This window comes from Salarias fasciatus, chromosome 20 (assembly GCF_902148845.1).
Source record: "Salarias fasciatus chromosome 20, fSalaFa1.1, whole genome shotgun sequence".
Lineage (NCBI taxonomy): Eukaryota > Metazoa > Chordata > Actinopteri > Blenniiformes > Blenniidae > Salarias > Salarias fasciatus.
This window is the reverse complement of record NC_043764.1, coordinates 33735213-33752041: the sequence shown is the minus strand read 5'-3', so window position 1 is coordinate 33752041 and position 16829 is coordinate 33735213. Positions and strand designations below refer to the sequence as shown.

The 16829-nt window shown below is 52.4% G+C and overlaps 1 protein-coding gene across 1 annotated transcript in view; it reads right to left on the bottom strand.

Moving 5' to 3' along the window:
- vps13d (vacuolar protein sorting 13 homolog D) overlaps positions 1-16829 on the bottom strand; it is a gene marked incomplete at its 3' end in the record, with an annotated part of 91173 nt that overhangs the window by 57743 nt on the left and 16601 nt on the right. The window contains exons 8-21 of the mRNA XM_030117833.1: positions 14603-14773; positions 14332-14432; positions 14066-14234; positions 13560-13661; positions 13284-13473; positions 9065-9247; positions 7518-7648; positions 7379-7433; positions 6115-6294; positions 5372-5502; positions 5161-5293; positions 2808-5069; positions 2453-2598; positions 478-1524 (exon numbers count right to left, since the gene is read on the bottom strand). Of these exons, the coding sequence (XP_029973693.1) occupies positions 478-1524; positions 2453-2598; positions 2808-5069; positions 5161-5293; positions 5372-5502; positions 6115-6294; positions 7379-7433; positions 7518-7648; positions 9065-9247; positions 13284-13473; positions 13560-13661; positions 14066-14234; positions 14332-14432; positions 14603-14773 (5001 nt within the window). The remainder of the gene's footprint in view (positions 1-477; positions 1525-2452; positions 2599-2807; positions 5070-5160; positions 5294-5371; positions 5503-6114; positions 6295-7378; positions 7434-7517; positions 7649-9064; positions 9248-13283; positions 13474-13559; positions 13662-14065; positions 14235-14331; positions 14433-14602; positions 14774-16829) is intronic.

Sequence of the window (16829 nt, the reverse complement as noted above, 5' to 3'; positions counted from 1 at the left end):
ATCCTGGATTACACACATCAAATGTTGGATTACAGATCAGTCTGCTGCTGAGGTCCAGGGAAATCCCCCCGGCGGTGCTGATTTCACTGCCCTGCAATAACAGAGTGACTACCAAAGCAGTCTCAGGCCAGGTGTGTGCGTGTGCGTGTGCGTGCGTGTGTGTGTGTGTTGGGATTTCACATTATGCAAGTCTGAGGGCTTCAGACACCAGCATCCCCCTGACCTTGACTGTCTAAACTCACTCTCCCAAACTGGCAACCTCTGACAGGGAAGAGGGTTAGGGGTGAAGTCCGCTACGCAGCAGAATAGTTTTTATTTTCACCTTTACCTATCACTGATACCCCAACTGACCATGATCTGGCAGACCCCCCTCGCTGACAGCCAGCATGTCTATCCTTACTGTCACTCGCTAAAAGCGGAGTGTGAACATGACACTGCTGGCTCCAGCAGTGGGAACCAGCAGGACCTGGGACCTACCTTCAGGTCCAGTTTGGTGTTGACGGGCTCGGTGGCCTCGTCCTCAGTGAAGTCTGGCTCGAGCTGAGGATATCCCGGCGCCGGCTGGGGAGACACACACGCCTTCACTGCATGATTATTGGCTGTGGAACCGACGCCGAAGAAGTCCAGAATGACCACCCAGGTCTGCAGCGTGATGAGGACGTCCAGACAGTTGAAGTCGATGTCCATGCTCCTCCCCACACCGCCGTAGCGTGTTCTGAACTCCGGGTGGTTGGAGTCCACCAACAGCAAGCTGATGTGAACCAGCGAATCGTCAAAGTCCGGGGACGGCTCGGGACGGGGCGAGTGGGGGGTGGGGGAAGGGGGAGGGGTGCTGGGGCAGTTGGGGTCTCTCTTGGACTTGCGGGCGCTGGATGAAGGGGTGCTGGGATGCCTCCGGTAGAGCTGGAAAACATTCTGGGCCTCCTCCATGTGGGCGGGCAGCGAGCGGGGCATGTCAGGGAACTGAGCGTTGGACGCTGAAGGGCAGCTTTGGGACAGGTACTCCTTTGGAGTGAAGGTGGAGGGTTTGGGAGCTCCTCGAGACACCATCAGATGTTTGTACTTGGACTCTGGATTCTGCTCCAGCAGGTCCTCCATCAGCAGCGAGCGCAGCGTCAGCTGGACGGCCAGTAAGTGCGGGTGGTCTTTGGAGAAGTGTCCCTCCAGGTCCTGGAAGCTCAGGCTGACCAGGCCCTGCGAGCCCTGGGTCAGGTCGGCGCTCAGCTGCACCCGCAGCTCCGTCACGTTCAAGGTGACCTCCACCTGAGTGAAGGAGGGGGGCGAAGCACCGTGAGCCTGGAGAGGCAGAGGAGACGACAGCGACGAGTGGGAGAAGCTGATATGAGGAGGGTGGCGAGCAAAGAGCCCCCCCTGGGGGTCGGGGAAGCGGTGCGGCCTGGTGGAGGAGGGGGTGGGTGGAGGAGGCGTGGGCGGCTGGCTGGGCGTCGCGCGATGCTCCTCCGTCGCCGACAGGCCCTCCACGGTCTGCAGGACTTGTTCGTACACTGGTTTACACAGGAACACCTGCCGTCACAACAGCATCAATCAACAACCACATCAGCAGCATCCAATCACAGCTGGGCCAGCGGCCACAGGAAGGACTCCTGCTCTGGGGTCACAGCTGAAGAACCCGTGAGGCATTTCTCAGCTGGCAGCGCAAAGTGAAGGGAAAAAAACTGTTAAATTAATGTTGACGCTACAAACAACAGCCTCCATCCATCCAGGCAGTCACAAGACGCTGGTGGATTTCTGCTGCCCCCATTCTGTGGTTTTCTGCCTCTGACTGGTTCTGCAGGGTTCTTCCTTTTAAAAGGGAGTTTTTCCTTTCAGCAGTCACTTTCCTTGCTCATGTGGGTCTGTTGGGTTTTCTCTGCTGAGGTGTGTATCCGGTGCTATATAAATAAAGCCACATTGAATTGAACTGAAGAAAGGAGATGAATCATGTTTGTCAGACTCAAAGCTCTGTGGTGATAAAACTGTGTTCCATAGTCCGTATTCAGACTTTAATATAACATAATAGTAACAAAGATCAACACTGAAATGTTAGAGCAGAACCTCTATCGGGGGTTCTCCATTGTTTGATTTTCAGACTTTACTAAAAGTAAAATGTGACATGAAGTTTGAAATGAAAACGATCTGCGGTTGAGTTTGGGAGTTTAAAATCAGACTCCTATCACTGTGTGCTGTCCCTGCCGGAGACGGCAGGGATCAGACTCCAGTCTGTGAGCAGTGGGGGGAAGTAAAGGGCTGAGAGAAGAGCATATTTACTGAAACTGGATCGTACCAAAAGCTTCTGACCACTGCTGGTGACTGTGGCTGAACAGAAGAAACCAGGTGAGGAATGATGAAGAATCTGAAGCGCTGCGGTGGACTAATGAGCTGCTGCATGGCTATCACGTTCGCTTCTGTCCACAAACACAGCTGTCTGTGTGAAGGGGAGGCCGAGACTCACCTGAACAGGGTTGACGAACCTGCCCTGGACTCTCAGCAGCCCCGAGCTGTGGCAGCTCTCTGCAGTCAGGAGGTTAGACGTGGTGTTCTCCACAGGAACCTTCTCCAGGCTGAACTGGATGGTCGTGTCTTTCAGGATGTGGAAGGCTGATGAAGAAAGAGCATCGTGTGAGAGCGCGTCGCTCGGTGCAACAAATGAATCTTTCGAAGAGTTCCGTCCAGACTGAGCATTGAAGCTGTTGTAACAAGGAGATACTGTCAAAAATCAGCATTTTAAACTGAATGAGAACCAAATGCAGCTTCGAGCCTCAAGCCTACAGAACCTACGGACTCAACAGAAGGGGGGAACTCCTCACCTTGTCCACGACTTAAGGACTCAAAGAAGTCATGACGGGTAAACTGAGGCTCATCACAGCCGATGTTTTCACTGCTCAGAGGGGCTGTCTTCCCAGAGTTCTCTCCCCTCTGGGTCCTTTTGGAACCCAGATGACTGGTGTTGAGCGAGTACAGTCGAATGTCCTGCACCAACACTTGCAGTCTCTCTCCTTCCGAGTCCTGCCCTGTCACAAAGTTCTGGATGGTTATGCTTCCCAGATGTCCGATGAGCAGCTCGGGGCTCCCGGGCTTTCGAGGAATGGATACGACGGGCGATTCGATGCTGATGTTGAGGGTCAGCTTCACTAAGAAGGTGTCCAAGGCAGACTCGGGCTCTTCCATGGAAACATCCTCCTCTTCGTCAAACGGAAAAGCCAGGCTCTGGCTCAGAGTCCGGGTTCTTCTGGAAGGGGTCTCAAACAGTGACACCATGCCGCTGTACTCTGCCGTCTTGCTGGCGAGAACTGTGGAGACTTTGGTGGCGGCACTTTTCAACATGGAGCGGAAGTTGTCTTCCACCTCATTGGCCGACAGGCTGAGCTCCTTCAGGAACTTGGCGGAGTGGTTGTAATGCAGCGAGGCCATCTGAAGCTGCAGACAGCATTCCCCCCGAGACTTCTCCTCCAGGCGGAAATTCAAAGCTTCACACAAAGAATCCGCTGCGTTGGAAAGGAAGGCGATCCCGCCGAAGCTGGAGCAGCTGTCCTGGACGGTCCCGATGCTGACCACAGACTGGCTCCTCCCTCCCTCCTGAGTCAGGTCCACCAGCTGCATGGACCCCAGCGAGCCGGTGACGTCCAGCCGACTGCCCATGGACACGTTGACCTTGGTGCCGTTGATGCTGGCCGTGGCGATCTTCAGGCCCTTCTTCTCGGCGCCCAGGACGGCGCCGGTGGACACGGTCCGCAGCAGCAGCACGTTGAGGCGGTGGATCTCCACCGTCAGCTCCTTGTTCTGGTCGTAGGTGACCTGGTACGTCCCCGCCTCGTCCCCGCTCGCAGCCTGAGCGGCATTCTGCTGCACCGGCGCCGTCCAGGTGGCTTCGTCTTTAGGAAAAGACTTCTGGAGGAACTTGAGGAGCTCCACCATGGTCTCAGGGTTGAGAATGATGTCCAGGTTATTGACCTGCATGCTGGTGACCTGGAAGGAGCTGTCCAGGTTCATCGAGGGGCAGTCTGAGCTCACAAACTGGTACTCCAGCCTAATCAGCGCATCTTGGTCTTTGATGAAGGAGCTGAGAGGGGACATCCCGTCTGGGGACACACCAGAGGACGCGTGGACCTGACCGCCATGGTGCTCTGGAGACCTGCCGTCAGACAGCACGGGAGAAGACGGCTGGCTCTCCCGCAGGCTGCCGGTGGGCACGTCGAAGCTGAGATGCTTGTGAGAAGCCACCAGCAGGTCGAAGTCCGAGCCGTAGGTCTGCAGGGTGTCCACCAGCAGGAGGCCGTGCACCGTGAGCGAGACCTCGGCGTCGTAGGGCCGCTTGACAAAGTGGGCGTTAGTGCCGAAGACCTTGAGGACAGATATGTAGCGGCCGTCGCTCTCCACTCCCAGCTGCATGTAGTTGATGTTGAACTGGGCCAGGAGCAGCCGGGACTCCACCAGGACCTCCCGGGTGTGCTGCTCCAGCGTCATCACGCTCTGGGTCATGGTCCTGCTGGAACCCTGCAGCTTCCAGGAGCTGTCCTCCCTCTGGAAGATCTTATCATGTCGGAGCGCGAGAGGGTCCGGGGACCTGATGTTGGGCCCTCGGTCCTGGTTCTTGTCGGCGTCGCTGCTGAGCCGGGCCAGGCAGCTCCGGAGCGCCGTCATCTTGTCCAGGTTGATGTGGACCTTGAGGTCGGGCAGGGTCCCGGACAGCACGGCTCCGGGCAGCTGGGGGTCCGAGGTGTAGCGCAGCCTCTGCTCCAGCTGCAGCAGCACGTTGAACTTCTCCACCACGTGGGTCGGGCCCACCTCGCTCTCCTGAAGGTGCTTCCAGTTGTCCCGGTAGCGGCCCACCATGATCTGCAGGTCCTTGAAGGTTAAGGAGTACTTCTCGTAGAGACTCCGGGTGTAGGACGGAGGCCCCTGAGGGGACCGGGGGCCGGGCAGCTCGGGACTCTTCAGCTGAGCTTTGGAGGGCAAGTCCAGCTCAGGAGGCGGAGACTCCGGAGGCGTGGCCAGAGGAGTCTGGTACTCTTCATCACTCATGTCCTCCTCTGCAGGCTGAGGAGCTCTGGAGCTGGACTTTGAGTCATCTTCAAAAAAGGAGAAGAAGAAAAGGTAGAAAAACAAATCGTAGGACGACAAAATAGGTCAAGGGGTGAAGTTATTTATCCAATTTGTTACCTTGAGAGTTTGTCAGGAGAATTCTTCCTAAATCTACTACGACCAGCATGGGGTCTTCAGACTGGAAGTCATCGGGGAAGATCACCTGAGGTGCACAGATGTCCAGCTTCATGGTCCAGCGCTTACTGTTCTCCTACAAACATTTCATCCATCAGTCAAAGTGTTCCAGCTACCAGCGGCTGGATTTCATAATTCAGTAAACACTTCTTACGATGAACTCTCCCACAAGCAGCTGGTCGATGGTCTGTCGGATCTCAGCCTTGGTCTGCATCTTCAGCTTGTTGTACTGCCTCCGGGCAGCTTCTGCCACCCTCAGCTCCAGCTCCGACTGGTAGCCGAACCCTGCGGTCAGTCAGCGTCAGTCACAGCCACAACCGCACCGGCGGGAAAAGCCCTTTACCCAGTTCTAACAGAGACATTTACAAGTACTTCACATTTACACATGATCGGAAACATTTCATTCTGGATTATTTCACTTTCAAGTCATAAAAATCACTAACACACTATGCCATGACAAACATAAATGTTTTTGTCATCTGAAGGAGAGGAAAGTCTGATTCCAACATTAATAATTGTGGACATAAGCGAAACAGTTACATTGCTTTCAGATGCAACAGTAAAAAAACTTTAGGATCAACTGATCTTGATATCAGATTCTGAGAAATGCAGGTTGATTTTTAGGAAAACATGGCTGAAATGTCAGAAGAAGGAAAGAGTAAAACTTTGTATTTGAAACGCCGCAGAGGAAGGCGAGTATGAGGCTGTTTTAGTTCACTACTGGATTTGATTTCATGACTTTTAGTTCAACAATAGCAGCATTACCAACACAAACAAAAAGATTCCAGTTCTTAGAAAACTGGAATCCCTTCTCACATGAAGTATAATTTCAATATTTCCGTGAAGGTTTTTGAGAAGACTCCAGAAAAAGGCAAAAGAAGGAGATGAGACGCTCACCCGAGGAGTGAACCCGGCCTTTGTAGAAGAACTCAGTGACTTTCTTTATTGCTTGCGGGTTGTAGATGATGTTCAGCGGACTGGTCTTCACGTCCAGTCTCCTCTCAAACTTGCACCTCACCGGGTTACGCTCATAGATCATCTCAAACACCGGGGAGGGTGAACAGTCTGCAGCGCCGCCTGAAAACACACCGCCCACCACAAGACCATGTTATGACAGCTGTACACACATGCTTCTGTGTGATCGGTGTGTTTTTGTGTTTGACTGGTGGTTTTAGGAAGGTGGTTTGCAGCAGGTGGCCTGTACGCTCCAGGAGAGAGTCGCTGCATTCCCATCATGCAGCAGAACTCCACACTGCTCCCTCTCAGTGCTGACTGATGCTGCTGCTCTGAAAGCCACGTTGGACTGAATGCAGAGAAGAGACAGACGAGAGTTCCTCCAAAGCGCTCCAGAGGCCCGTGAGGCTCCACAGCTCCTCCGGACCGGTTCCCCGCAGCTTTCCCTTCGTTGCACGGCAATACACACTTTCATCTTTTCAGTTTGCAACACACTTTAAAAACACCAAAAACAGTCCAGTAGCTCAAGCTGCTAAAACGGATGAATAATTAAAACCGGTAATAAATTCTTGACAGCTCTACCGTGTAATGAGTTCAACATAAGCTACAGCCACAGTACAAACGGCAAAACTACAAATATACCCCGCTTCATGCATCCCTTCATCTTCTTTTTTAAAGGTGGAACGTGTTTGCGGCTGCAGAGGAAATGTATTTGGCGAAAAAGAGATGAAAGGCTCTTGTGGTGATGAAGGTCAGAGATCTGCACTTTCTCCTCACCAGCTGTTTGAGAACGGAGCCAGAATCCAGTGAAACCACAAACCAAGCTTACTGGTTGTCTGTTACAAAGAAACTTCATCATGGATCCTAACAACTTCTAAACGTGGCCAAATCGACTCAAACCATCTGATGCAGCAGAGCAGAGACCTGACATGGAGTCACAGAGGTCCAGTTCATCCTCTCACTGCTAAAGGTCACCGTGACGGCCTGTTTTCCATGTAAGCCTGCTGCAGGTTCTGGTTATTCATTCAACACCTGCTCACATCAGAATGAACACACAGCTGCACTCTGCTGGCTACATCTGGCACAGATTTCTGTGTGTGTCCCTCTTCTACGATCCCCACTAAATGATGTGGAAACAGATTTTAGACCAGAGGAGGAACTTTGTAACAGCGACAGTAAAAATGTTGGCTTGAATAATGAAACTTACCGAGAGCGCTGCTGGACGGGCTGGTCGACTGGTTCACAGCCACAACAACTTTGTCCTGGAACAAGGAACCGCTGTTAAAGTCATGAGGGGGGTGAGAAAAATAAATGGGGGGAGGAACCGCTTTTGGATCAGTGCTTACGGTTTTGGGATTCACCAGGACCGGGAAGATGGATCCCTGAGTGGTCAAATCTCTGAGGAACAAACCTCCCAACTTCACGGAGAGCAGCGAGGACTCGGATCGCGGGAGAGACTCCAGCATCACCTGCACACCTGCACAGGTACGGTCCAACAGGAGGAACAGTGTCACACCCTTCATCTTCCCCATGACCAATTTAACCCCTTAAAGGGAAACTCGAAGGCCGGCTTTAAACCCCCAGACGTGCCGTGACACCCCCGGCGCTCAGCTTTCAGGTGACGTGGGAGGAAGCGTGGTTCATGGCTGGCAGCAGTCAGACCAGGCCAACAAGGCCGGCGCCGAGCCGCTCGCCCAGCTCAGAGAACTTCACTGCCATTCAGTGACCTCTGCTCGAAATGCCGTGTTGGCCCGAATACAGGACAAATCTGATTATAAGACCACCCTACTTTTCAAATATCATTTTGTGAAAATAAAAATCTGTTTATAATCTGTTATTGTACGATTATTCTAGGAAAACTCAACAGAGAAAACATTTCATGTGATTTAAGATCCAGAAATATTCCTGCAGTGTTAAATAAAAGCAATATTCTCTTTCTCACAATCTGAGGCTGTGACTCGGTGAATAAGCAACAAATAAGTTGCAATAACTGCATTAATGATGTAAATAACTTCAAACTCAAGTTCTATCCAGCTTCATGAGCATTAATAATTCAGTCTAATATATCTTGGCAGTAGTTTGCTGACTCTGTGGCGTTGAACCATCAGTTTAAAGTTGGCCTCTGCTGTTTGCTCACTTGTGTAGTTCCTCCATTTTTCATCAGATCACTGAGGTTCCATTTGCTTCCCGGTCACCGGTACTTTGGCTCCATCTAGTGGCGCAGATGTGTAACGACAATCTCATCCTCCATTACGGCACGAACCCATTTTGGAGAATTTATGGGAAAAAAAATATTGTCCTATAGTCGGGCCAATACGGTATTCAGTTCCAAAGAAACTGCTTTAAATACCTACAATTCACAAATTACAAAAAGAGGCAGAGAGAGATGATTTTTAGGCAGTGAAGATGAAGATGCCACTGTTGCTGCAGGGTGAACAATGTTTGCATCAGCTGATAATGAAACAAGTGGAAGCTCTTTAATAAGCTATACTTCTTCCTCTGTTTCTGGCATGCAGGCAGATCACACTCTTCTTCTCCTACTTATTTACTGTTTTTGACTGGACTGGTATGAACTGCTTATTGTTTCAGGGTAAGTCTGAAATAAAAAGATGAATGAATGAAATGTCTTGATCTGATCAGACACCGACAGCTACGACGGCCCAGTGCTGCGACACATCCACCTGCTCCAACCTGCAGGAAGCCGAGTGAGCTGAGGCAGCGGGCCGGGTGGAGAAGGCTGCAGAGGGGCCGGTCACACACACTCTCACCAACACACACTCTCACCAACACACACTCTCACCAACACACACTCTCACCAAGCCGTCTGAAGCCAGGAAACCACATCACGTATGAGGAGAAGATGCAAACTGGTCACAGGAAGACGAGGCCTGACCTGAGAACTCCAGCTGGATGACTCCGCTCTCCAGCAGCGCGTCGTCCCGCCGGTCCTGCTGGAACAGGGTCACCCGGCCTTTCTCCAGGGAGAACTCCAGCCGGGCGAACAGGTGGTCCCTCTTTGTGAAGGTGTTGAGCGTGTGCGAGTCCTCCAGCGGGTCGAACAGGTCCTCTGTCTCCGCTGAAAGCAGCAAGACGACCACTTCACTCAGCACGTTACGGGACAGGAAGGACTGCTGGACGCACCGCTGCCGTTTCCACCAGGAAGTGCTCGAAGCCCAGCAGGTCTGCAGCTCAAACTGCAGCCGCTCGTCGTCATGACAACTAGACGCTGACGGTTTTCAGTGCAGGGAGTCCTCGGGACCCACAGAGGGATGTCTGAGAGGGTCTCTGGGAAATTCAGTGGGTTCCCAGATAAAAAAAAAAAAAACTCAGTTTCTTTCTCCTTATATTGTGTTTCTTGAATTGTACAGTTAAACTCCTGTGATGGCAGCAGAGGAGGCAGTTCTCACGGACAGACATGTCTGTGTACATGAAAAGAATCACCAAGATGTGCAGACGCTGTCTGACAGCGACACAGCAGCAACCGCCATCAGCGCCAGCGTCTTCAACTTCAAAACTACATCTTCAATTCAGCTTCCAGTTTCAATATTCCACATTTCTACTGACATTCTGAATGAGGTGGAATATTCAATGAAATGCAGATATTTGGTCACATAACGTTTTACTGCGTGAAGCTGAAGCTCTGACAGCTTCCTCTGAGCACCAAGCGGCGCCGGCAGAGCACACATCATGTTCCTGCTCTTGTTTCACTATCTGAGCTCATTCATCTTAAAATTCAGACTGATCAAAGTCAGGTTCACATCTCAGGACCGCATCTTCCTCAGAAACAGCAACACAGGTCCAAATCCAGCAGGACTCTGCCGGGACCGGAGTGTCTTCTCCGAGGGAGGCGATGCTGCTGGAAGACCTTCAGGAAGTTCTCATTTACTGAGTTCCACAGGTTACCAGAACCACCGGACCACAGTCTCCTCAGAACCTGGTCTACAGTCTCCTCAGAACCTAGTCTACAGTCTCCTCCTCCTGGACCTGGTCTACAGTCTCCTCCTGGTAGACCTGGTCTACAGTCTCCTCCTCCTGGACCTGGTCTACAATCTCCTCAGAACCTAGTCTACAGTCTCCTCCTCCTGGACCTGGTCTACAGTCTCCTGATCCTAGACCTGGTCGACACTGGACTAAACCATGTTTTCTCCCCGTGGTTCTTAGAAACGTTCCCGTCCACATGACTGCAGGAAACGTCTCCATCCTCACGTCTGAAAACCATGCAGTACGTCTGCCAGGCCTTCAGGCGGCGCTGTCACTCTGAAGCAGAAGTACACCACAGAGCAGGAGGAGGAGCAGAGCTGCACATTCAGCAGGAAACCAGCAGCAGAAGAAGCTGTGGAGTCCTGGAGCTCCCGCAGCAGAGGCGTCCACCTCTTCCTGTCCGTACAGCGGTCTGACTGACCGGACTTCACGGTCAACAGGAAGCTCTGGCACGGCGCCCTCTGCTGACCGGCTGAGGCTCCTCCAGCCTGTCACCATGTGCTCTGAGTTCAGGGAGCATGTCAGGGTCTTCAGATCTTCGGAGGGTTGGCACAGCGCTCTGCTCTGCTGACAAAGTTTCTTTATCTAGTTCCTGTCACTTTAAACACGCGTTATTCACAAACATCATTTTTCATGGGAAAACGAAGCGCATCCCCAGCATGGAGGCGTTCTAATGCGCACCTGTCAGCTCTTCCTGTGAAGCGTTCCGCGCTAAAAACAGATGGTATTCACTTCAGTACTGCTGCACACAGCTGGAGCTGAATCACTCCTCTGGGGTGTCAATGGGTGAATATGATCAGAAGTGTGCGGCGCTTTGGGCTGGGCTCAAGCCGTGTAAAAAGCACTAAAGCGTATTTGCAGCTGATGTCACACACTGCCTCGCAATGCATGCTGGGTAGTCGCCGCCATGTTGGAGTGAAAACAAACATTCAGGAGCATGACGCTCTTTCACTATTCTAGAGGATTATGAAGTTAATTCTGGTCAGAGGAGCAGGACAGATGGAAAATGACCACAACACGGTAAGGACATAAACATGTTGTGTTTGGAGTGAACAGCTGAGGTTTGGTGAGGAAGACAGAAACATGATCTGAGCTGCTGCTGTGAGATGTGGGGCTGGCTTCTGGTTTGTTCTGCCGCTGGCGGGAGGCGGTCGGCGCAGAGAAGATTCTGCCTGCTGTCTCTTAAAGTGTAGATTTTCTAGTTCCATATGAGACCCAGCATGTTGGAGCAGACGGTTCTGGTTCTGGAGCGTTCTGTGTCTGGAGGCGGGGGAGGGGGGTGTGGGGGTTTGTTGCATCTGGATTTTAAAGTTGTGATAAAACAAACACTCGGTGGTCAAAGTGCAGCTGGAGCCTCAGTCAGTGAGATGAAGGCTTCTGGTTTGAGACACAATGTAAAGAAATCCTCCTCACAGCATTTCAGCCTCTTCTTACACCGGTTGGAGTGGAGCAGACGGCTGGACCCGGTTCAGGGTCCGCCGGGCTGAACGGGTTAAATGACTCCATGAAGAACAGGTCCGTTCTGGCTGGAGTTTAAAGGTGCGTTCACACCGGACGCGTTGCAAGCGTCACGGGCGTCGCTTTTACATTCAAAGTCTCTGGTGGACGAGCTTCAACGCACCTAACGCGCATCAGGCGCTTTTCGAGCGTCGCTTTCCGAGCGTTTCGAGCGTTGGCGTCACGCGTTGCAGGCGTCCACGCCTGAAGTTAGGAAAATTCAACTTTGGAAGCGTCAACGCGCGCGTCATCCAATCACAGACGAGCACTCTGAGCGCTGACGCGGGCCAGAAGCTCGTCAAACTGGGCCCGGGAGAGGCGGAGGCTCGCCGGCGGGCCCGCCGCTGGGGTGGCGCGTCGCACCGGGGGGCGGACCCCCGGGACCGACTCGGTGCGACGCCCGGAGCGGGCCCGCTCCGTAGGACCGCTGGGTGAGACCGCGCGTCTCGGTCCTGCTGCGGGTCGCCGGGGAGCCGGTCGGAGAGGCGGGGGCGGTCGAAGGTGTGATCCGCGTCGCCCGCCGCCAAAGCCCGACCGGGCCTGGAGGGCTGCTGGGTCGGGGGAAGCAGCGCTGGGCGCCGTGCCGGGCGGGGGCCCCGTGGCGGGTCCAGGGTTCCTGTGTGCTCTGCTTCTCTCCTGATCTCGACTCCTGCTGGAGCCGCTCACCGCGGCTGGCTCACATTTCGCCGAATTCGTCCGAACAAAATCATAAACAGCTGGTATTCAGACAAACAAACGACACACTCGGGCTCTAAACCACCACTTTGTCGCCTAATTTAAAAAAAAAAATCGATAAAGTTATACATTTGAAGAGTTTAGTGATTTCTGCACCGATCCCGCCATTGTCAATATGAAGACAGGACACAAGCTCCTCCCACTCCCGCCAGTGAGCTGCCGCGCGTCGTGCGCGTTGCAAGTGTCGTGTGTAATTTGAACACGTGTCAAATTCCACACTTTACACGCGTCAACTTTGAGGCGTCAGTGACGCCCCTGATGCTTACAACGCGTCCGGTGTGAACGCACCATAACTCTGACATGTAAGCTAGCAGATCTACACCGCAGACTTTACCAGAACGTTGTTGTCCCAGTGTTGTCCCAGTGTTGTCCCAGTGTTGTCCCAGAGCTCTGCAAAGCCGCAAACTAAATACTGTATGAATCCAGGCTCTTGTACGCCGAAGAACTGTCGGTTAGAGAACAGTAAATGTCGGCGTTCTCCAGATCGGGGAGTTCTTCAGTCTCAGCCGTGCATGCTGGGAACAGGCGGCTGGCTTCAAGTCCTGCTTCAGGTCCTGCTGCAGCCTGAAAGCCGTGGTGTCTCCCGGTACCGGTCTTTGTGTGTTACGTCCAGATTGACAACGCAACAACATCCCTCCTCTCCTCATCAGTCCACATTTTCACTGTTAAAGAACACCGAGCGTGCACTGCTCTCCATGAATGGAACCATATCACTGGCTGTTTTCACTCCAACATGGCGGCGGTCCTGCGGTCTGCAGATGCTCTATACATGTGAAGCTCATTTACCATTTTACTGTTTCGCTGATGGAAACTACAGGCAAGAAACAAAATGACAGAAATAAAAGTTACGGTATACTGAACAGCTTGAGGACACGCCATGTCTGGCGGGGCTGTCTGACCTAGGATGTCCCAGGAGGACGGACTCGGCAGCAGCTCCTCGGGTCTGTCCGGATCCTGATGTTCTCCGTACCAGCCTCCCCAGCCGGGGAACCAGGACTGCAGGTACTGCACCATCCCTGAACTGCCACTCCTGGGGATGGAGGCGGAGGGGGGGCAGGGCAGGGGGTCTGCGCTGGGCTCTCGGACATTCTGAAAGACAGGGGCGCCCGACGGCAAACTGCAGCGTGGCTTGAAGTTCATCTGGAAGATTCCACATGGTCACAATCCCACAATACCTCTGCAATCTCGTCCTGCTTTCTGAACCAGTCGTGGACGACTTCCCGAAGAATCTGCAGCTCCTCGACGGTCTGCTCCTCCTCCACCCGCTCCAGCTCAGCCTGAGGCAGCAGATGGAGTGCAGAGTGTGAATACAGACGATCAGGATGTACCCCGTCACACGGCACCGCCAGGCGAGGACAGGTGTCCTGATCCACCAACGAGCCAGCTTTCCTTAGCTCATAACCTCCAGGTTAAAGAGTCACTGCACTCGTCGCTGGAGTTTTACAGAGATTCCTCAGAAAACTCCATTAAGCTCAGTGCAGCTCCAGTTACAACACGCTCGTCTCAGTGACAGCGCCTGGTGAAAGCATTCGGCCCCCTCCAACTTTTCAAAATGTTGCGACCTTTCAGGCTTCAAACATAAAGATATAAAACTGTAATTTTTTTGTCAAGAAACAACAACAAGTGGGACACAATCGTGAAGTGGAATGACATTTCGGGAGTGCTGGTGACGGAGCAGTACCTCTTCCTGAGGGTCCAGCGGGGCTCGTTTCAGCTTCCTGAAGTACAGGCCGGTGTAGGTCTGAGCGTCTCGAGCTCGCTGCAGAGCAAACTGCCAGCTGTTCCTCCTCCGCTGCTCCCGGATCTCACTCAGGTTGGCCTGGATAGCAAACATCCACCACAGCCGGCAGCTGGAGGCAGGAGGAGCCACATATCATCCCACAGCGGCTCCTCTCATCCTCCACCGGCTGCTTAGCACCTAGTTTAGTAAAGAAATGGTGAACTTACTTCTCAGAGATGGAAACTCTGGGTCTCCACTTCCTGTAGCGCATCTCCCTCTCTCTGCGGTCCAGCTCTTTGAGAAAATCCATGATCTGCTGGTACTGGACCTGCATGATGCCACACACAACAGAAGCTCAGACCTGCCGCCATCGTTCATGATGCCGTCTGCAGTCAGTCATCCCTGCTCAGTGACGGAAGCAGGTCTGATTCAACCTTCTCACTGGTTTTTCACTCATTGTTTTAGAAGAGCTGCTGACGGACAGCGCTCCAGCCAGACCTGGGACAGACGCAGGGACAGAGGCTCCAGGTGAACCTGGCTGTGGATCCGGGGGGTTTGTCTGGACCTCAGCGGCTCTTTGGAGGCGTTCCTCCTGAGCAGCGCAGACGCACACACCGGCTCAAAGATGTAGTGATGCTCACGGCTCTGCATGCAGCGAATCATGGCCTCCTGCAGGGACACGAGAGAAAAGCACAGCGCTCCTGAAAACACACCTTTAAACAGAAAACTTCAATCTCCACGTGAAGACTGTGGCCCCAAGGACCTCACGTTTCACCGCACCGCCCTAAAGCCGTTCCCTGTGAATGGAGCGTCAACTGTGGAAGCCTGTCCGTCTGTCAGAGTGTCGACAGTCTGCGATTCCAGTGTTATGAAGAGCTGCTGCAGAAGCTTCTCCGTTGATCCAGGATTCTGAGTGACGGAGCGCTCTGGTGGATAACGCAGGACAGATCTGATCTAGTAGACTCGCTCCGCCAACCGCCCAGGTCAGCTGCCGCTCGGCTATCGCCCTCCTGCTGGAGGGTCCACCCCCAGGACCAGACCCCACGGCCCTCTGAGCATCCCGGCTGAAAAGACGGCAGCCATTATGGGGAGAAGGATCATGGGTGGCGATGCTGCCACAGAACCAAGGTCAAAGAAGTGACTGCAAGGTCAAAGAACCAAGGTCAAAGAAGTGACTGCAAGGTCAAAGAACCAAGGTCAAAGAAGTGACTGCAAGGTCAAAGAACCAAGGTCAAAGAAGTGACTGCAAGGTCAAAGAACCAAGGTCAAAGAAGTGACTGCAAGGTCAAAGAACCAAGGTCAAAGAAGTGACTGCGAGGTCAAAGAACCAAGGTCAAAGAAGTGACTGCAAGGTCAAAGAACCAAGGTCAAAGAAGTGACTGCAAGGTCAAAGAACCAAGGTCAAAGAAGTGACTGCAAGGTCAAAGAACCAAGGTCAAAGAAGTGACTGCAAGGTCAAAGAACCAAGGTCAAAGAAGTGACTGCCACAGCCTGTGAAGCATGAAACTTGGCTGCTCTGACCTACAAGGCTCCCAGAGGCCCAGTACGAAGCCCTGGAGGCGGGACACAGTGAAGTCGGCCTCGTGGGGGGGCTCTCGAGCGGCCGAGTTGGTCGGTGGCGACTTGCCTGAAGGCTGCTTACCAACTCTGCCAAACCCGCCGCGTGCGTCTCAGACGCACATCTGTTCGGCAGCTGCATGCACCAGATCATCTGGGCTCCACATCTGCCTGGGACCCTGCGCCAAAACCGTCTCTTAGACTGTCAGTGGACAAAAACCACCGATTCAGAGAGCGGGATTGTGGGTATCGCAAGAACACACGATCTTGCGGGAATTGCAACATCTAGCAGTCACACGGTCGCTGGCAAATCACAGAAATAAATCCAGAGCGATGTGTTTCTTCACTCTCAATTCACAAGAAACGCATTACACTTTATCAATCAATCAATCAATCAATCAATGTATTTTTGTATAGCCCAGTATCACAACAACAGTTGCCTCAGAGGGCTTCAAGACTTTAGCAGTAGTACATGTTCAGCTGCTCAGATGGTTTATTGGTGTTCATAAACTCATTAACGTAACCCTACGTTCAAACCCCAGAAAGAACTACAAAATCCATGACGTGGTCAATGGGTTTGCATCCTGACGCTACTGGGAGTTTAGTTCTATCTTCACAATCCCCCTTCTCCCTAAACAGAAGAGTGAAATATACAAAATAAGCACATTTAGGGTTTTAGAGTGGTGAGGAACATGCTCCACTGGATTATTTTTTCAAATCAAATTAAACTGATATACACAGGTGAAATTTAGTTTTTACCACATATCGTGATGCCCCCTGCTGGTGATAATATGAAGTCAAAGCTGACAGGATAGTGGAGTTCCAGAGCTTTGTATAACAGTTGGTCCCATGATTCTAGAATTTTCCATTGTCAAAATAGAGGCTTTAAAAGAAGCACCACAGTCAAAGTTCAAAGGTCAATATCTCTGAGCAGGAGCAAATTCAAACTTCCTGTTCTGGGTCCAGTGCTGTGTCAGGTGGACATTTCAGGGAGACATGTGAGGCTCAACTGTGTAGATTTTAAGAGACCCAAAATGACAACAAAGGGTTCCAGTAAGTTCAAACAAAGTTCTCAATGAAGACTGTGGCCACGAGATTTAAGATAAATCCAATTCAATCACATGTCCTCCTGGTGAGCCTCACATGTCTCCCTGAAACGGACATGTCC